This window comes from Convolutriloba macropyga, chromosome 15, assembly GCF_964194025.1.
Source record: "Convolutriloba macropyga chromosome 15, txConMacr16.3, whole genome shotgun sequence".
In the NCBI taxonomy this organism is placed as follows: Eukaryota; Metazoa; Xenacoelomorpha; order Acoela; family Convolutidae; genus Convolutriloba; species Convolutriloba macropyga.
In genome coordinates, this window is record NC_134482.1 from 22645054 (window position 1) to 22667207 (window position 22154).

A 22154-nucleotide genomic window follows, 5' to 3' on the forward strand; every position below is an offset into this window, starting at 1 on the left:
GCAAAATTGTTAAGTGATGTCATGATGTCGAGATCGAACCTCATTTTCAGCCGTTGCAAGGGGAAACTTTTGCCCTTAAATTAACAACAACTGATGATGATGCAAGATTAGATATCAAGGCCAACGGACTTTGAGAATCGAGATTCAACAAAACCTATTTTGATGTGAAAATTTTCAGCCCGCAGGCAAAAATTTGCCCTGAAAGCAGTACCGAAGCCTACAAGTACCATGAAACTATTAAAAAGAACAAATATGAACAAAGAAAAACTGAGGTTGAGAAAGCAACGTTTTGTCCGCTTGTCATCGCATGCACTGGTTGAGCTGGCCCATCAGCTTCAAAAGCGCTGAAACCATTATTTTTCCTGCAGTATTGAGATAGCATCAGCCTGCAATTGAAGCGCAAATTGGAAAAAAAACGTGCGAATTGACAGCCATATTCACAACGCGAAAACTACGTACTTGCCTACCATCCCTGAAATCTAATCTTGATAGCAATCTGAAGTCTCATGTGGCGTACGAACTCAATTGTTGTGGATGCAATTCCACCTATGTTGGTTAAACGTGTCGACATTTGGCCACGAGAATTTCTGAGCATCAAAAAACCGATTCACCGGTGGGACAACAAGTAGTGGAGTGTTGTGGGGCTCTAACAGACTTTAACTATAAAATAATTGATCAGTGCCAGGATAGCCAAAACTTATAATCATAGAAGCTCTATATTTTAGTGGACACAATCCACAACTTAATACGGGGGACGAGTACAAAAATACGGAACTAACGCCAAAATATTAAGCGCAGAAAGCATGTGCAGCTTAAAAATTTTTGAATTGCCATGAGAGCAACGTTATATTGTGGATCAAAACGAAAATCTCCTATTGAAAACTCATTTAGAAAAAGACTCATATTAAAATTTCTAAAGTTCTTTTAACATTTTAACAAACTTTAAGGTTGAAACCTGTAGGAATTTTAGAAAAATTCAAAAAATAAAAATAGATAATCATAACACGTTGCTGTGTATATGCATAATTGTAAATACTTAGATATCAAGTTTTTAACTCCTGACGCTGCAAGTTATTGCGAAACCGTTCGAGTAATTCAACAATTTTCCATCAAATTTTAACTCTTTTTATCGACGCACATGGGACATAACAAACTCCGCAGTTCCTTTGCGAAATTGTTAAGTGATGTCATGATGTCGAGATCGAACCTCATTTTCAGCCGTTGCAAGGGGAAACTTTTGCCCTTAAATCAACGACAACTGATGATGATGCAAGATTAGATATCAAGGCCAACGGACTTTGGGAATCGAGATTCAACAAAACCTATTTCGATGTGAAAATTTTCAGCCCGCAGGCAAAAATTTGCCCTGAAAGCAGTAGCGAAGCCTACAAGTACCATGAATCTATTAAAAAGAACAAATATGAACAAAGAAAAACTGAGGTTGAGAAAGCAACGTTTTGTCCGCTTGTCATCGCATGCACTGGTTGAGCTGGCCCATCAGCTTCAAAAGCGCTGAAACCATTATTTTTCCTGCAGTATTGAGATAGCATCAGCCTGCAATTGAAGCGCAAATTGGAAAAAAACGTGCGAATTGACAGCCATATTCACAACGCGAAAACTACGTACTTGCCTACCATCCCTGAAATCTAATTTTGATAGCAATCTGAAGTCTCATGTGGTGTACGAACTCAATTGTTGTGGATGCAATTCCACCTATGCTGGACAAACGTGTCGACATTTGGCCACGAGAATTTATGAGCATCGAAAAACCGATTCAGCGGCGTGACAACAGGTAGTGGAGGGTTGTGGGGCTCTAAGAGACTTTATTTATAAAATAATTGATCAGTGCCAGGATAGCCAAACTTATTATCATAGAAGCTCAACATTTTATTAGACGCAAGCCACAACTTTATACGCGGGACGAGTACAAAAGTACGGAACTAACGCTAAGATATTAAGCGCAGAAAGCATGTGCAGCTTAAAAATTTTTGAATTGCCATGAGAGCAACGTTATATTGTGGATCAAAACGAAAATCTCCTATTGAAAACTCATTTAGAAAAAGACTCATATTAAAATTTCTAAAGTTCTTTTAACATTTTAACAAACTTTAAGGTTGAAACCTGTAGGAATTTTAGAAAAATTCAAAAAATAAAAATAGATAATCATAACACGTTGCTGTGTATATGCATAATTGTAAATACTTAGATATCAAGTTTTTAACTCCTGACGCTGCAAGTTATTGCGAAACCGTTCGAGTAATTTAACAATTTTTCATCAATTTTTAACTCTTTTTATCGACGCACATGGGACATAACGAACTCTGCAGTTCCTTTGCAAAATTGTTAAGTGATGTCATGATGTCGAGATCGAACCTCATTTTCAGCCGTTGCAAGAGGAAACTTTTGCCCTTAAATTAACAACAACTGATGATGATGCAAGATTAGATATCAAGGCCAACGGACTTTGAGAATCGAGATTCAACAAAACCTATTTTGATGTGAAAATTTTCAGCCCGCAGGCAAAAATTTGCCCTGAAAGCAGTAGCGAAGCCTACAAGTACCATGAATCTATTAAAAAGAACAAATATGAACAAAGAAAAACTGAGGTTGAGAAAGCAACGTTTTGTCCGCTTGTCTTCGCATGCACTGGTGGAGCTGGCCCATCAGCTTCAAAAGCGCTGAAACAACTGGCATCAAAACTCTCTGCGCGAAAAGAGGACAGCTACGCTGATATCATATAGCATTCAACGAAAATAATCGGCTTTGCTCTCCTGCGGAGTTCTATCCTCTGCATTCGTGGGTCAAGAACACTTAGGCGTTGTGAAATTGTCGATGCCTCGATGGGAGCTGTGGTTGAAGAAGGGAGGCTGTTAGTTTGACTCATCTACTTTCGCTATTATTTGTTTCTTTTCTAATGCTGTCTCTCTTTTGTTTTACTTCCCCAGCTGATGTTTGTATAAATCATTTTATTGATGGAACTTTTATTGAAGACAGGCTTTAGGGTGAAGCTTTTATTCAACGTCAGTCTGAAAAGTACAGTTAGTTAATTAGTTAGATACAAACAGAAAATAGCCATTGTATAACATGCACCCCACTGTTTAGGTTTCTTATTCATACTTCAACACAATATCGAGATCGTCATACCCTTCTTTAATAGCCTTTTCTGTTTCAATATAATCTCAGTAACGTTCGGGTGCCTTTCGGGCACGCCTAGGCCTGAAATACTTTTTCACTTGGTCTTTATGCACTTCCGCTGATCGAGTGACTGACTGCCTCGCGAAAGAATCAGAACTTTGCCCAGCTTGTTCTGGTTGGGTAATGACTTCCTGATCAAATTCGCCATCCATGGGAGCGATTCCATTTCCATGTTCCATTTCCGAAGGCCGAAAATCTGCTTCCATTGTTGTCTGTTCCGTCGATTCACTTCTCTTCCAGTGGGGAGCAATGTTGCCACGCGATGCCTTTGAAAACGAAACCGTATCTATTGACCCATCGGGACGTTGTACTCTAACAAACTGATCGTTTACTACCTCGACCACTTGTACAGGTTTAACGAGGGGATCTGATTTGTTCCGTACAAACGTTTTTATGTAAACGTAAATGCCGTTATTTGGCGCTAACCAATCAGCAATACGTAGAGCCGAAGCTCTTTGGCGAAGGAAACCGAAGAACCAGTTATGAGGTGTGCTGTTGGTTGCTGTACAGATCAAGGTTTTTATCGAAGCTAAACTATCTGGCAACAATTCTTCCCATCTATTCTAACTCAGGCCATGAGAGTGGAAGTTACATAAGACAACTTCCGGATGACGTTAAACCTCTTGCATTGCCCATTACCTTTGGGATTGTATGGAGGGGTTCATGAACGTGCAATTCCTGCCTGATTACAAAGGGCAACAAACTCATACGATAAGAATTGACTTCCTTTGTCGGAATGAAGGAACGCTGGTGTTCCATAGAAGAAAACAGTTTAATTAAGCCCTCCAATCGCACTACTTGCCGTGATATCCTTCAATAGTATGGCAAACGAAAAGGGACTAAACTCGTCAATGGCAGTTAAAACGTACCGAGAATCGTTTACGCGTGAGGGAACTTTGGGTCCCATTAGGTCAATGCTGAGCCGTTCCATGGGCGCGGCTGCCTTTACCACATGTGATTTTTCTGGGCAAACAAAACAGAGCTTACATTCGAGACATGTATTGCACCTTTCGATAAAAGTCTTAATATCGTCAAACCAGAAAGGGAGCTTACGGCGCTGGATTTGTTCGCACAAGCTAGTTATTCCAGGATGCGAGGGAGCATTATGAAGAGCTCTAAGTTTGGTGCCACTAGATAGACTAGCGATACGTGAAAGTGCATCAGCGGCGACGTTTTCTGAGCCCCTTTTATATTCTATATCATAGGCAAACTCCCATAACTCTAAACGCCATCGGATTAGCTTCTCATTTTTAATCTTGCTTTTGTTTCTAGAGAAAATGAAGGACACCGCTCTGTCTGGATAACGGAGTGGAACGACCGGATAAAACGTGCCCATTTCCGGCAACATTCGATAATCGCCATGGCATCACGTTCGACCGACGTCTGCTTCATTTCGGAGGGCGACAATGATCTCGAGAAAAAGGCGACAGGTCGATTGTTCTGCGATAGTTTACCTCCAATGGCGGTTCTTGGGGCATCCGTCGTCATTATCAGTGGTTGCCCCTCTTCCGAAATTATGAGCATTGCTTTTCCGATCTCGTCCTTTAGAAGCTTTATGGCTTTGATAGCGACATTGTCGAGTGAGAAAACGGATTGTTCTATTGAGTCCAGAAGCGGACGAACTTTATTGGAGCACCCGGTGACCCATTTCGCATTATAAACAAAAAACCAAGGAGCCGTTGGACCTGAAATCTGGTTTGCGGCAATGGATATTCCATCAAACTCTTGAATCGGCGGGGTTCCGTTCGCTTGGGACCATCCTCGAGTATGTGGCCAAGCAAAGCTATTCGAGTAACTCCAAAATCGCATTTACTTTCGTTCAGGGTAAGCTCATACTTTCGATCATGCTTAGAAACGAATTCAAGTTACGATCAAGTTCTTCCTTTGACGACCCGGATATGACAACATTGTCCAGGTATGCTCTATTTTTCTCCCTATTTATGGTTCTCCTTATTCATGGGTTCGTCGATCTTGAGTTTAAAGACACTCATCGCATTTGTCAGGCCAAAGGCAAGTCTGTGAACTGATACAGAACACCATTCCCTTCGAAGGCAGTGAAGGGTCGGTCTGCTTCTGCCAGGGTATCTGATGATAGGTGGATTTAAAGTCGACCCTGGAGAAGAAACGATCTTGAGCTGCCCCTGCTGGACGCTCCTCTATGTCAGGAAAGGGATATCCATCCAATTCAGTGTATTGATTTATGGTCTCTGAGTAGTCGATAACCATTCAAGGCTTATTCTTCTTCCTTACAACGAAAGCTTGTGCGCGCCAGGGCGAGGAACATGGTTCGACTATCCCTTCACGTAGGAGCCCAACAAGCTCATGTTTGATATACTCTCTGTTTTCAGGATTAGTGTACCGTGATTTAGTGACGATAGGCTTTGCTCCTTCTTTTGTCAGCTCGGAAAAAACCATAGGCGGATCTATTTTTAAGGATGGAAACACTGAGTCAACCTGGGGATTCCGAGAAAAAACTGCCGTGTGCATGTTCCATTCGTTTCGAGTTGAACCGCTTTATTATGGCCTACGATATCCAGGCCAATAATGACATCTTACACCAGAGAGTCCACCACATTGAGCTTAGCAATGAACTGCGTCGATTTTATCTTCATTGATACTTCCACGCTACCTAATACCGCCAGCTGTGACTTGTCGGCTATAATGGTCGCGCAACGGTTATTTGTTACTTCTAGTTTACACTACTCTAGTACCGCTTTCGATATGAAGGATTCACCAGCCCCTGAATCCACTAAACCGAGTAGTTTATGTTTTCCAATTTCCACGAGGGAATTAGAAGACTGATCCTGAGAACCAGCTGCTAGGGGAACGGAAGCAACAATAGACGACTCTCAAGTTGTTATAGCCGATAACTGTTCTCGGCAAAACGCAGCCCAATGCCCTTTCTTCTGGCATTTATGACAGACGTCCTTTCGCGCTGGACAATTCCACCGGGGATGATTGAGCAGTCCACAAAAACAACACTTTCTAATATTCCTTGTACCGTGGTTGTTTTCGCCGGATTTGGGCGGACTTGTTTTAACAGCTCCAATGGTGCCGTCTGAAGACGCAGCAACGAGTGTGGCTTCAGATATTTTGTTATTTTGGAAACTTTTAGTACAATCGGACTACAGCTCAATTGTACTCGCTAGTGATTTGCAGTTATCTAGACTAGCTTCCAAATCGCTGAGATCCAAAAATCTCATCCGTATAATATCTAATTTGATTCCGGAAACCAGTGCATCTCGCAGGAGCAGCTGCTGATGTTCAGCTATGTTCACCTCTTTACATTCGCATTTTTGAATTAAATTTTTCAACGTATTGACAAAATACAAAGTAGATTCTCCTGTCTTTTGGGCACTAGATAGCAATTGATGTCGTGCGTAAATGACTCTAGTTGGCTTCTTGAAATGCTTATCAAGGATGCGCAGTGCCTCTTCGTACGAGGCTGCTGCTTCCAGAATCGTGAAAAAGTCAGCACCGACATGGGATTTTAGGGATATGAGTTTATGGTTATCCTCTGTTATTTCATTTATCGCAAGACCCCTGGTGAAGCAGGCTTTCCACAATCGCCAGGCTTCGGCGTTTGGATTTGCAGGGAGTTGTGGAGGATTTAACCTCGTTGCGAACTTCTTTATGAACTAACCCTATGTCACCCAAAAGATTGTCTGCGGAATGAGGTATAACAAGACTCACCAGATTTATGGTCTATACAGACCACAGTTACAGCGTTCTTTGCAGGAGAGAGTTGGAGGATGACCTGCGATGTCGATGGACGTTGAAAATTTTGAATAAAGAACCTTGTTTATCTTCGATGATACTTCCACGCTACCTAATACCGCCAGTTAAGACTTGCTGGCTAGAGAAGTCGTGCAACGGTCAATTGCTGCTCCTAGTTTACACTTCTCTGGTACCACTTTCGTTATGAAGGATTCGCTAGCCCCTGAGTCCACTAAACCGAGTAGTTTAAGTTTTCCGATTTCAACAAGGGAATAAGAAGACTGATCCTGAGAACCAGCTGCTAGGGGAACGGAAGAAACAATAGACGACTCTCAAGTTGTCATAGCCGATAACTGTTCTCGGCAAAACGCAGCCCAATGCCCTTTCTTCTGGCATTTGTAACAGACGTCCTTTCGTGCTGGACAATTCCACCGGGGATGATTGCGCAGTCCACAAAAACAACACTTTCTAATATTCCTTGTACCGCGGTTGTTTTCGCCGGATTTGGGCGGACTTGTTTTAACAGCTCCAATGGTGCCGTCTGAAGGCGCAGCAACGAGTGTGGCTTCAGATGTTTTGTTATTTTGGAAACTTTTAGTACAATCGGACGACAGCTCAATTGCACTCGCTAGTGATTTGCAGTTATCTAGACTAGCTTCCAAATCGCTGAGATCCAAAAATCTCATCCGTATAATATCTAATTTGATTCCGGAAACCAGTGCATCTCGCAGGAGCAGCTGCTGATGTTCAGCTATGTTCACCTCTTTACATTCGCATTTTTGAATTAAATTTTTCAACGTATTGAAAAAATACAAAGTAGATTCTCCTGTCTTTTGGGCACTAGATAGCAATTGATGTCGTGCGTAAATGACTCTAGTTGGCTTCTTGAATTGTTTATCAAGGATGCGCAGTGCTTCTTCGTACGAGGCTGCTGCTTCCGGAATCGTGAAAAAATCAGCACCGACATGGGATTTTAGGGATATGAGTTTATGGTTATCCACTGTTATTTCATTTATCGCAAGACCCTTGGTGAAGCAGGCTTTCCACAATCGCCAGGCTTCGGCGTTTGGATTTGCAGGGAGTTGTGGAGGCTTAGACCTCGTTGCGAACTTCTTTATGAACTAACCCTATGTCACTCTAAAGATTGTCTGCGGAAAGAAGTATAACAAGACTCACCAGATTTATGGTCTTTACAGACCACAATTACAGCGTTCTTTGCAGGTGAGAGTTGGAGGGTGACCTGCGATGTCGATGGACGTTGAAAATTTTGAATAAAGAACCTTGTTTATCTTCGATGATACTTCTACGCAACATAATACCGCCAGTTAAGACTTGCTGGCTAGAGAGGTCGTGCAACGGTCAATTGCTGCTCCTAGTTTACATTTCTCTGGTACCACTTTCGCTATGAAGGATTCGCTAGCCCCTGAGTCCACTAAACCGAGTAGTTTAAGTTTTCCGATTTCAACAAGGGAATAAGAAGACTGATCCTGAGAACCAGCTGCTAGGGGAACGGAGGCAAACAATAGACGACTCTCAAGTTGTCATAGCCGATAACTGTTCTCGGCAAAACGCAGCCCAATGCCCTTTCTTCTGGCATTTGTAACAGACGTCCTTTCGTGCTGGACAATTCCACCGGGGATGATTGCGCAGTCCACAAAAACAACACTTTCTAATATTCCTTGTACCGCGGTTGTTTTCGCCGGATTTGGGCGGATTTGCTTTAACAGCTCCAATGGTGCCGTCTGAAGGCGCAGCAACGAGTGTGGCTTCAGATGTTTTGTTACTTTGGAAACTTTTAGTACAATCGGACGACAGCTCAATTGCACTCGCTAGTGATTTGCAGTTATCTAGACTAGCTTCCAAATCGCTGAGATCCAAAAATCTCATCCGTATAATATCTAATTTGATTCCGGAAACCAGTGCATCTCGCAGGAGCAGCTGCTGATGTTCAGCTATGTTCACCTCTTTACATTCGCATTTTTGAATTAAATTTTTCAACGTATTGACAAAATACAAAGTAGATTCTCCTGTCTTTTGGGCACTAGATAGCAATTGATGTCGTGCGTAAATGACTCTAGTTGGCTTCTTGAATTGTTTATCAAGGATGCGCAGTGCTTCTTCGTACGAGGCTGCTGCTTCCGGAATCGTGAAAAAATCAGCACCGACATGGGATTTTAGGGATATGAGTTTATGGTTATCCACTGTTATTTCATTTATCGCAAGACCCTTGGTGAAGCAGGCTTTCCACAATCGCCAGGCTTCGGCGTTTGGATTTGCAGGGAGTTGTGGAGGCTTAGACCTCGTTGCGAACTTCTTTATGAACTAACCCTATGTCACTCTAAAGATTGTCTGCGGAAAGAAGTATAACAAGACTCACCAGATTTATGGTCTTTACAGACCACAATTACAGCGTTCTTTGCAGGTGAGAGTTGGAGGGTGACCTGCGATGTCGATGGACGTTGAAAATTTTGAATAAAGTATCTTGTTTATCTTCGATGATACTTCCACGCTACCTAATACCGCCAGTTAAGACTTGCTGGCTAGAGATGTCGTGCAACGGTCAATTGCTGCTCCTAGTTTACACTTCTCTGGTACCACTTTCGTTATGAAGGATTCGCTAGCCCCTGAGTCCACTAAACCGAGTAGTTTAAGTTTTCTGATTTCAACAAGGGAATAAGAAGACTGATCCTGAGAACCAGCTGCTAGGGGAACGGAAGCAACAATAGACGACTCTCAAGTTGTCATAGCCGATAACTGTTCTCGGCAAAACGCAGCCCAATGCCCTTTCTTCTGGCATTTATGACAGACGTCCTTTAGTGCTGGACAATTCCACCGGGGATGATTGCGCAGTCCACAAAAACAACACTTCCTAATACTCCTTGTACCGCGGTTGTTTTCGCCGGATTTGGGCGGAATTGTTTTAACAGCTCCAATGGTGCCGTCTGAAGGCGCAGCAACGAGTCTGGCTTCAGATGTTTTGTTATTTTGGAAACTTTTAGTACAATCGGACGACAGCTCAATTGCACTCGCTAGTGATTTGCAGTTATCTAGACTAGCTTCCAAATCGCTGAGATCCAAAAATCTCATCCGTATAATATCTAATTTGATTCCGGAAACCAGTGCATCTCGCAGGAGCAGCTGCTGATGTTCAGCTATGTTCACCTCTTTACATTCGCATTTTTGAATTAAATTTTTCAACGTATTGACAAAATACAAAGTAGATTCTCCCTTCTTTTGGGCACTAGATAGCAATTGATGTCGTGCGTAAATGACTCTAGTTGGCTTCTTGAAATGCTTATCAAGGATGCGCAGTGCCTCTTCGTACGAGGCTGCTGCTTCCAGAATCGTGAAAAAGTCAGCACCGACATGGGATTTTAGGGATATGAGTTTATGGTTATCCACTGTTATTTCATATATCGCAAGACTCTTGGTGAAGCAAGCTTTCCACAATCGCCAGGCTTCGGCGTTTGGATTTGCAGGGAGTAGTGGAGGCTTAGACCTCGTTGCGAACTTCTTTATGAACTAACCCTATGTCACTCAAAAGATTGTCCGCGGAAAGAGGTATAACAGGACTCACCAGATTTACGGTCTATACAGACCACAGTTACAGCGTTCTTTGCAGGTGAGAGTTGGAGGGTGACCTGCGATGTCGATGGACGTTGAAAATTTTGAATAAAGAACCTTGTTTATCTTCGATGATACTTCCACGCAACATAATACCGCCAGTTAAGACTTGCTGGCTAGAGAGGTCGTGCAACGGTCAATTGCTGCTCCTAGTTTACATTTCTCTGGTACCACTTTCGCTATGAAGGATTCGCTAGCCCCTGAGTCCACTAAGCCGAGTAGTTTAAGTTTTCCGATTTCAACAAGGGAATAAGAAGACTGATCCTGAGAACCAGCTGCTAGGGGAACGGAAGCAACAATAGACGACTCTCAAGTTGTCATAGCCGATAACTGTTCTCGGCAAAACGCAGCCCAATGCCCTTTCTTCTGGCATTTATGACAGACGTCCTTTTGTGCTGGACAATTCCACCGGGGATGATTGCGCAGTCCACAAAAACAACACTTTCTAATATTCCTTGTACCGCGGTTGTTTTCGCCGGATTTGGGCGGACTTGCTTTAACAGCTCCAATGGTGCCGTCTGAAGGCGCAGCAACGAGTGTGGCTTCAGATGTTTTGTTACTTTGGAAACTTTTAGTACAATCGGACGACAGCTCAATTGCACTCGCTAGTGATTTGCAGTTATCTAGACTAGCTTCCAAATCGCTGAGATCCAAAAATCTCATCCGTATAATATCTAATTTGATTCCGGAAACCAGTGCATCTCGCAGGAGCAGCTGCTGATGTTCAGCTATGTTCACCTCTTTACATTCGCATTTTTGAATTAAATTTTTCAACGTATTGACAAAATACAAAGTAGATTCTCCTGTCTTTTGGGCACTAGATAGCAATTGATGTCGTGCGTAAATGACTCTAGTTGGCTTCTTGAATTGTTTATCAAGGATGCGCAGTGCGTCTTCGTACGAGGCTGCTGCTTCCAGAATCGTGAAAAAGTCAGCACCGACATGGGATTTTAGGGATATGAGTTTATGGTTATCCACTGTTATTTCATTTATCGCAAGACCCTTGGTGAAGCAAGCTTTCCACAATCGCCAGGCTTCGGCGTTTGGATTTGCAGGGAGTTGTGGAGGCTTAGACCTCGTTGCGAACTTCTTTATGAACTAATCCTATGTCACTCAAAAGATTGTCTGCGGAAAGAGGTATAACAAGACTCACCAGATTTATGGTCTATACAGACCACAGTTACAGCGTTCTTTGCAGGTGAGAGTTGGAGGGTGATCTGTGATGTCGATGGACGTTGAAAATTTTGAATAAAGAACCTTGTTTATCTTCGATGATACTTCCACGCAACATAATACCGCCAGTTAAGACTTGCTGGCTAGAGAGGTCGTGCAACGGTCAATTGCTGCTCCTAGTTTACATTTCTCTGGTACCACTTTCGCTATGAAGGATTCGCTAGCCCCTGAGTCCACTAAACCGAGTAGTTTAAGTTTTCCGATTTCAACAAGGGAATAAGACTGATCCTGAGAACCAGCTGCTAGGGGAACGGAAGCAAACAATAGACGACTCTCAAGTTGTCATAGCCGATAACTGTTCTCGGCAAAACGCAGCCCAATGCCCTTTCTTCTGGCATTTATGACAGACGTCCTTTTGTGCTGGACAATTCCACCGGAGATGATTGCGCAGTCCACAAAAACAACACTTTCTAATATTCCTTGTACCGCGGTTGTTTTCGCCGGATTTGGGCGGACTTGCTTTAACAGCTCGAATGGTGCCGTCTGAAGGCGCAGCAACGAGTGTGGCTTCAGATGTTTTGTTACTTTGGAAAAGTTTAGTACAATCGGACGACAGCTCAATTGCACTCGCTAGTGATTTGCAGTTATCTAGACTAGCTTCCAAATCGCTGAGATCCAAAAATCTCATCCGTATAACATCTAATTTGATTCCGGAAACTAGTGCATCTCGCAGGAGCAGCTGCTGATGTTCAGCTATGTTCACCACTTTACATTCGCATTTTTGAATTAAATTTTTCAACGTATTGACAAAATACAAAGTAGACTCTCTTGTCTTTTGGGCACTAGATAGCAATTGATGTCGTGCATAAATGACTCTAGTTGGCTTCTTGAATTGTTTATCAAGGATGCGCAGTGCTTCTTCGTACAAGGCTGCTGCTTCCAGAATCGTGAAAAAGTCAGCACCAACATGGGATTTTAGGGATATGAGTTTATGGTTATCCACTGTTATTTCATTTATCGCAAGACCCTTGGTGAAGCCAGCTTTCCACAATCGCCAGGCTTCGGCGTTTGGATTTGCAGGTAGTTGTAGAGGCTTAGACCTCGTTGCGAACTTCTCTATGAACTAACCCTATGTCACTCAAAAGATTGTCTGCGGAAAGAGGTATAACAAGACTCACCAGATTTATGGTCTATACAGACCACAGTTACAGCGTTCTTTGCAGGTGAGAGTTGGAGGGTGACCTGCGATGTCGATGGACGTTGAAAATTTTGAATAAAGAACCTTGTTTATCTTCGATGATACTTCCACGCAACATAATACCGCCAGTTAAGACTTGCTGGCTAGAGAGGTCGTGCAACGGTCAATTGCTGCTCCTAGTTTACATTTCTCTGGTACCACTTTCGCTATGAAGGATTCGCTAGCCCCTGAGTCCACTAAGCCGAGTAGTTTAAGTTTTCCGATTTCAACAAGGGAATAAGAAGACTGATCCTGAGAACCAGCTGCTAGGGGAACGGAAGCAACAATAGACGACTCTCAAGTTGTCATAGCCGATAACTGTTCTCGGCAAAACGCAGCCCAATGCCCTTTCTTCTGGCATTTATGACAGACGTCCTTTTGTGCTGGACAATTCCACCGGGGATGATTGCGCAGTCCACAAAAACAACACTTTCTAATATTCCTTGTACCGCGGTTGTTTTCGCCGGATTTGGGCGGACTTGCTTTAACAGCTCCAATGGTGCCGTCTGAAGGCGCAGCAACGAGTGTGGCTTCAGATGTTTTGTTACTTTGGAAACTTTTAGTACAATCGGACGACAGCTCAATTGCACTCGCTAGTGATTTGCAGTTATCTAGACTAGCTTCCAAATCGCTGAGATCCAAAAATCTCATCCGTATAATATCTAATTTGATTCCGGAAACCAGTGCATCTCGCAGGAGCAGCTGCTGATGTTCAGCTATGTTCGCCTCTTTACATTCGCATTTTTGAATTAAATTTTTCAACGTATTGACAAAATACAAAGTAGATTCTCCTGTCTTTTGGGCACTAGATAGCAATTGATGTCGTGCGTAAATGAATCTAGTTGGCTTCTTGAAGTGTTTATCAAGGACGCTCAGTGCTTCTTCGTACGAGGCTGCTGCTTCCAGAATCGTGAAAAAGTCAGCACCGACATGGGATATTAGGGATATGAGTTTATGGTTATCCACTGTTATTTCATTTATCGCAAGACCCTTGGTGAAGCAAGCTTTCCACAATCGCCAGGCTTCGGCGTTTGGATTTGCAGGGAGTTGTGGAGGCTTAGACCTCGTTGCGAACTTCTTTATGAACTAATCCTATGTCACTCAAAAGATTGTCTGCGGAAAGAGGTATAACAAGACTCACCAGATTTATGGTCTATACAGACCACAGTTACAGCGTTCTTTGCAGGTGAGAGTTGGAGGGTGATCTGTGATGTCGATGGACGTTGAAAATTTTGAATAAAGAACCTTGTTTATCTTCGATGATACTTCCACGCAACATAATACCGCCAGTTAAGACTTGCTGGCTAGAGAGGTCGTGCAACGGTCAATTGCTGCTCCTAGTTTACATTTCTCTGGTACCACTTTCGCTATGAAGGATTCGCTAGCCCCTGAGTCCACTAAACCGAGTAGTTTAAGTTTTCCGATTTCAACAAGGGAATAAGACTGATCCTGAGAACCAGCTGCTAGGGGAACGGAAGCAAACAATAGACGACTCTCAAGTTGTCATAGCCGATAACTGTTCTCGGCAAAACGCAGCCCAATGCCCTTTCTTCTGGCATTTATGACAGACGTCCTTTTGTGCTGGACAATTCCACCGGAGATGATTGCGCAGTCCACAAAAACAACACTTTCTAATATTCCTTGTACCGCGGTTGTTTTCGCCGGATTTGGGCGGACTTGCTTTAACAGCTCGAATGGTGCCGTCTGAAGGCGCAGCAACGAGTGTGGCTTCAGATGTTTTGTTACTTTGGAAAAGTTTAGTACAATCGGACGACAGCTCAATTGCACTCGCTAGTGATTTGCAGTTATCTAGACTAGCTTCCAAATCGCTGAGATCCAAAAATCTCATCCGTATAACATCTAATTTGATTCCGGAAACTAGTGCATCTCGCAGGAGCAGCTGCTGATGTTCAGCTATGTTCACCACTTTACATTCGCATTTTTGAATTAAATTTTTCAACGTATTGACAAAATACAAAGTAGACTCTCTTGTCTTTTGGGCACTAGATAGCAATTGATGTCGTGCATAAATGACTCTAGTTGGCTTCTTGAATTGTTTATCAAGGATGCGCAGTGCTTCTTCGTACAAGGCTGCTGCTTCCAGAATCGTGAAAAAGTCAGCACCAACATGGGATTTTAGGGATATGAGTTTATGGTTATCCACTGTTATTTCATTTATCGCAAGACCCTTGGTGAAGCCAGCTTTCCACAATCGCCAGGCTTCGGCGTTTGGATTTGCAGGTAGTTGTAGAGGCTTAGACCTCGTTGCGAACTTCTCTATGAACTAACCCTATGTCACTCAAAAGATTGTCTGCGGAAAGAGGTATAACAAGACTCACCAGATTTATGGTCTATACAGACCACAGTTACAGCGTTCTTTGCAGGTGAGAGTTGGAGGGTGACCTGCGATGTCGATGGACGTTGAAAATTTTGAATAAAGAACCTTGTTTATCTTCGATGATACTTCCACGCAACATAATACCGCCAGTTAAGACTTGCTGGCTAGAGAGGTCGTGCAACGGTCAATTGCTGCTCCTAGTTTACATTTCTCTGGTACCACTTTCGCTATGAAGGATTCGCTAGCCCCTGAGTCCACTAAGCCGAGTAGTTTAAGTTTTCCGATTTCAACAAGGGAATAAGAAGACTGATCCTGAGAACCAGCTGCTAGGGGAACGGAAGCAACAATAGACGACTCTCAAGTTGTCATAGCCGATAACTGTTCTCGGCAAAACGCAGCCCAATGCCCTTTCTTCTGGCATTTATGACAGACGTCCTTTTGTGCTGGACAATTCCACCGGGGATGATTGCGCAGTCCACAAAAACAACACTTTCTAATATTCCTTGTACCGCGGTTGTTTTCGCCGGATTTGGGCGGACTTGCTTTAACAGCTCCAATGGTGCCGTCTGAAGGCGCAGCAACGAGTGTGGCTTCAGATGTTTTGTTACTTTGGAAACTTTTAGTACAATCGGACGACAGCTCAATTGCACTCGCTAGTGATTTGCAGTTATCTAGACTAGCTTCCAAATCGCTGAGATCCAAAAATCTCATCCGTATAATATCTAATTTGATTCCGGAAACCAGTGCATCTCGCAGGAGCAGCTGCTGATGTTCAGCTATGTTCGCCTCTTTACATTCGCATTTTTGAATTAAATTTTTCAACGTATTGACAAAATACAAAGTAGATTCTCCTGTCTTTTGGGCACTAGATAGCAATTGATGTCGTGCGTAAATGAATCTAGTTGGCTTCTTGAAGTGTTTATCAAGGACGCTCAGTGCTTCTTCGTACGAGGCTGCTGCTTCCAGAATCGTGAAAAAGTCAGCACCGACATGGGATATTAGGGATATGAGTTTATGGTTATCCTCTGTTATTTCATTTATCGCAAGACCCTTGGTGAAGCAAGCTTTTCACCATCGCCAGGCTTCGGCACTTGGATTTGCAGGGAGTTGTGGAGGCTTAAACCTCATTGCGAAGTTCTTTATGAACTAACCCTATGACACCCAGGAGAGCGTCTGCGGGAAAGATGGGCCTAAAGGAGCAAAAAAACCTATGACACCCAAAAGCGCGTCTGCGGGAAGGATGTATAACAAGACTCACCAGATTTGTGATCTCTACATACTGGCGGGTGACCTCTGATGTCGATGAACGTTGAAAATTTTGAATAAAGAGCCTTGTTTTTCAGAATGCTTCTTATTTGACTCAGTCCGCGATCAGTCAAGTGTACTTGATCGTCGTGGAGGAGATTGATGCTGATCTTGTGAGCCTCATACGACAATCAGCATCAAGGACCATCAACCTAATTGTTGTGATAAACTTATTAAATAGACTAACGTTGAATAAAATTGTTGTATTGAAGACAGGTTTTAGGGTGAAGCGTTTATTCAACGCTTGTCTGAAAAGTACAGTTAGTTAATTAGTTAGAGACAAACAGAAAACAGTCTTAGTCAATTTATAACAATAGAGTTAAAAAATATAATAGAGTTAAACAAATATGAGGACGTAGTGCTGGGAAGGCCCCGGACCAGCCAATCCTCACCCATTGTAGTGGTAGGGCATTTGCTAATTTACCTATTTTTTCTTCTCTTATATTCTTCACTATAAAGGAATTGAGTCTTTATACTACCACTTATAGTAGTAGTAGTAGTAGTAGTAGTAGTAGTAGTAGTAGTAGTAGTAGTAGTAGTAGTAGTAGTAGTAGTAGTAGTAGTAGTAGTAGTAGTAGTAGTAGTAGTAGTAGTAGTAGTAGTAGTAGTAGTAGTAGTAGTAGTAGTAGGAGTAATAGTAGTAGTAGCAGTAGTAGTAGTTGTAAAAGACTTAAATTCCAACAAGAGGAATACATAGTAAAAGAATGACTTGACAGTACAAATTAACAAAGCAAAGTTGCAAATTAAGACCTGCAGTCCACACAGCGACATTTAAGAAAATATATACATGGCGGAAAGTAGTTAAAAGAAAGTGTTTTGGCTATGAGAAAATTATCTAAGTTCTTACAAAAAACATTGAAAGATGACCAAAAGTCAATGACGTTGAAATTAACTAATTGGCGGCGTGGATAGTTCGACTAAGAAAACAGTTGTCAGTTTTGAACTTTTTGTTCAACGGTTGTTCAAAAAAAGTTTTGATCGATCCTCGGGAACTGAGTGCCGTTCTATTGACATGTAGCTTGATGTCACTCTCCATTGTTCCACGCCAAGTTTTCCATAGCAGAACAAGGTCAGCTCGCGCGATTTGATAGCAAATTGTCTACAGATTTAGTTTTGAAAGTGTCTCGTTGTAACCCCCAGACCTAATAACCCATGGCAACAATTTGCGCTGAAATTTTTCTTTCTAACACTTTCAAAATACCGGTTGTAGCACACCAAGCTTGGGAGCAGTAAAGAAAGACAGATAAATTCATCGTTTGGTACAACATTTTCTTGCGGAGAATAGAAACTTGAAACGTTATGCTTCTTTTCAAAAAAGTAAAAATTTTCTTCAACTTTTTTCAGATTATCTGGAAGATCGACACCAAATTGTCCGTATAGGATCTTGTTTTTCGAGGCCCTCCGTTGTAATACCTGGTGTTCCACAAAGAAGTGTCCTTGGACCCCTTCTGTTTATCTTGTACATGAACGATCTTGTTGACTATGTGCAAAACTCCCATGTTTACTTGTATGCTGACAACCTCAAGCTGCTATGCGTTGATTCAGACCCAAATGCTGCAAATTTTGTTGGTAATCTACCATGCGGAACGGAATCAAAAGCCTTTCACGCTAGCACAAGCGAAATTTTTGTCAAGATTGTTGTTAAAACATCAAAATACGAAATAAGTTGAGTAGGTGTGCTGCGTCTCTTCATAAAACCGTGCTGAACGTTTGTATCCAGTGGCCTAACTAGTGGATACAAAAAATTGAACAACATTTTTTCAAAAACAATAGAAAGCTTTGGAAGCAAGCTGATCGGACGATAGTTTTTAACGTCACTTGTTGAATCACTTTTGTGAAGTGGTGTGATATATGACGTTTTCCATTCTTTAGGCCAATGCGAGGACTTTTGAATAACTTGAAATAATGCCGTAACTGCGGGGGCTAAAATTTGACAGCCATCACGAAGCAAAAAAGATGGTACTTGATCTGAGCCCATGGAAGAACTGTCATCATATTTGCTCAATATTTTTTCAATTTCCAAACTTGTAATTGTACTTGTAATTTATTACCATCTTGTAATTTAATTTCTCTATTATTCTTGTCTTCGCTCTCTCTTTTAATAAAAGGCCGTGTACACCATCCGGCATCGATGGATGTAGGTCGGAAAATAGGGGATGATGAGTAGCACTTAGCCGGATGCTGCACTCAAAGCTGTTCCTCTCCAGACAGTGTAAAGACGGCCCAGTTACAAAAATAACAAACAGGTGGAGAGGGAAGCACCTATATATATTTGCCCAAGGCCTCATAGCCGCCTTGGGCAAATCGTTGCTAAAAACATAAAAAAAAGTGACTTAGACACTGCCTTGAGGCACACCAGAGGATACGATCAGTTGGCTGAAGATTGCATCATCGCTTACTTTTAGAAAGATAGCTCTCGAGAAGCTTCAATACCCCTCTAGTTACGCCAGTGCTCCTTAGTTTTTCGAGGAATTTCTGTTTTGGCGGCAGGTCAATAGAGTTTAAATTTGATATCTGTTTTGACTTCATGACATACAGCACACGGTGGCCTTAATGTACGTTTGATTAAAAAGAATTAAACAGCACATTAATTTGTATGAAGCCTTAAATGTACTTGTACAAAGTTAAACCTCGAAAGGAGAGAACTTCAAAAACGATGACTTGCCTAAAATAGCCCTAAGATGACCCTCGAGTGTCTGGAGGATAATGTGAGATATTTCATCAGTAGACTTCCCGAGAAACTGTTCACATGCAATCGCCAAAAATTTCTCCTTTGTCATTATTTTGACCTGCGCAACTCCAGTAACAGACAAGGGAACTCCATGAGCAGTTTCTACTTTCTCGCAAACTGGATTTAATGTCATGACTTCCAGGGAAATCCTCTGGACGTCTGTGACACAAGCCCAATATATATAGCACACATAGGGAACTAGAATGAAAGGATTAAAATAAAAATGGAACATCAAGGAATAAGCAAATGAATAAAGATAAGCAGCCAGACACTCAGTGCAGCCTTCCCTCCTCCACGACGGCGCTAATCGAAGTCTCAATGAGAACACGAGGCTTGAGGGCACGACATCCCCTCAAGCAGAGAACACAGCTCCTCAGAAGTGCGAAGCTGATTTTCGTTCGGATGTAGCTTATAGTGTCGGCGTACGGCTCTCCGCGTTTTTCGCTGATCTTGGTTGCGAGTTGTTTCATAACGCGCGATGCTGATGGACCTGGACCACCCGAACAAGCAAAAACCAGTGCATTGAAGCTGCTGTGTTCGGTTTCGCGGATTCGCTCTTCGTACTTATCTTGTAATTTAATACTCGAATCTAAAGCGGTGGGAACATTTTCGTAAATTCTACAACTATAGACAGAGCTGAAAAAATCATTGAATGCATTTGCCTTTTTGTCGTCAGTTGAAAAAGTGACACCGTCGTAATTCAGCACAGGCGGAAAAGCGATAGTCTCTTTGAGAGTCCTGATTAGCTTGAAACAGTTCAAGTTTGAAACAGGAGCTTGAAACTCGTTTCAAGTTCAATTGATTCTGAAAGCTCTTTCTGATTTTCCCTCACTTTCAATGAGTCCGATAGTGTCCAATCTTTTTCCAGCCTTCTCTTGATCGTCTCGCTTTTATTTAACAAATATATGGTTTGCGAAGAGTAGAAAAATGGAGATGATACACGCTTTCGGTGTTTCTTAGCTATTGAAACGGAGAACGCTTTTTTCAAGTCAACTACTACTATTATTATGGGTTCTAACACCCCTGTACTCAAGTACTAAAACCTAATCTGTTTTCTTTTAATTTAACTTTCTTTTAATATAGGGAAGTTTTCTTTTAATTTAACTTTTTATACATTGAAAGAAGTTGTAAAATCTTTAACAGTGAACTCCAGAAAAAAATGGGAAACATTCACACTGTTGGGCCGAATCAGGCTGTTGTAGTGTCAGGTAAGTTCAAGATTCTCCTAAAAAGAAGTTGCTATCAGTTCTGATTCGAGTAAAAAAAGAATAACAATTGCATTGATGAAAAATCTTAATAGCTTGTATCATCAGGATTAAAACCGTTCTGTAATAAGAATATATATATAATATATATATATATATATATATATATATATCTATATATATATAATAGCTAAATGACAGACAGGTTTTGTTAGATTCAAAAAGAACCTGATTACGTTTCCATTTGATGTAGCAGTCTCAAAGAAAAAAACGTTCACCTTGTGCATTATCAAATATAAATGATGCAAGGATGTTTTAGGAGGCTGTTTTGGATCCCAAAAGAAAAAGACGGTTATTGGAGGGTGGGCATGGGCTTGGGCTTGTGTCACAGACGTCCAGAGGATTTCCCTGGAAGTCATGACATTAAATCCAGTTTGCGAGAAAGTAGAAACTGCTCATGGAGTTCCCTTGTCTGTTACTGGAGTTGCGCAGGTCAAAATAATGACAAAGGAGAAATTTTTGGCGATTGCATGTGAACAGTTTCTCGGGAAGTCTACTGATGAAATATCTCACATTATCCTCCAGACACTCGAGGGTCATCTTAGGGCTATTTTAGGCAAGTCATCGTTTTTGAAGTTCTCTCCTTTCGAGGTTTAACTTTGTACAAGTACATTTAAGGCTTCATACAAATTAATGTGCTGTTTAATTCTTTTTAATCAAACGTACATTAAGGCCACCGTGTGCTGTATGTCATGAAGTCAAAACAGATATCAAATTTAAACTCTATTGACCTGCCGCCAAAACAGAAATTCCTCGAAAAACTAAGGAGCACTGGCGTAACTAGAGGGGTATTGAAGCTTCTCGAGAGCTATCTTTCTAAAAGTAAGCGATGATGCAATCTTCAGCCAACTGATCGTATCCTCTGGTGTGCCTCAAGGCAGTGTCTAAGTCACTTTTTTTTATGTTTTTAGCAACGATTTGCCCAAGGCGGCTATGAGGCCTTGGGCAAATATATATAGGTGCTTCCCTCTCCACCTGTTTGTTATTTTTGTAACTGGGCCGTCTTTGCACTGTCTGGAGAGGAACAGCTTTGAGTGCAGCATCCGGCTAAGTGCTACTCATCATCCCCTATTTTCCGACCTACATCCATCGTTGCCGGATGGTGTACACGGCCCTTTATTATATATATTTAGAAGAGGCCATATGAGTAAATGTTACGGTTATGCAGACGACTAGTTTTAAATTTTAAAGGGGTCACAAATAGTCGTTTAAATCTGTTTGGATCAACCAGGTGTCCAGAAAAACATATGGTTGTCCAGAAAGTCAATCGGAGAGAAGATACGATGAAGCTCTCAAAACGGCTTTCATGATAGACGCAATACTTCAGAACTAACATTGTGGATGGGAGAATGAACTGGGAGGAGGTACGTGGTACCAATCTTTTCTTATGATGCATTCTTATAGAAAGCTGACAATGCTGAACTCAGGCACATCGAAGTAATTCAGAAAAAGCAACAAGATGGATTCTACGCACAAATCAGCTTGGTTACAAATAATGTGGATCCGACTGGATATTCTACCGCTCGCGGTGTACCATGAGTTGCTTGTAGTATTAATGTTTGGCTATAT

General features: G+C 41.9%; 2 protein-coding genes across 2 annotated transcripts in view; both read left to right on the plus strand.

The window, feature by feature from the left end:
• The first annotated feature begins 16750 nt into the window (after positions 1-16750).
• Positions 16751-22154, plus strand: part of LOC142354029 (contactin-4-like) — a 330197-nt gene continuing 324793 nt past the window's right edge. Inside the window, exon 1 of the mRNA XM_075406293.1 lies at positions 16751-16768. The gene's annotated coding sequence lies outside the window, so the exon portion shown is untranslated. The remainder of the gene's footprint in view (positions 16769-22154) is intronic.
• The window catches only part of LOC142354115 (flotillin-2-like), a 33832-nt gene continuing 32157 nt past the window's right edge, over positions 20480-22154 (plus strand). The window contains exons 1-2 of the mRNA XM_075406384.1: positions 20480-20528; positions 20845-21141. Coding sequence (XP_075262499.1) covers positions 20480-20528; positions 20845-21141 — 346 coding nt within the window. The remainder of the gene's footprint in view (positions 20529-20844; positions 21142-22154) is intronic.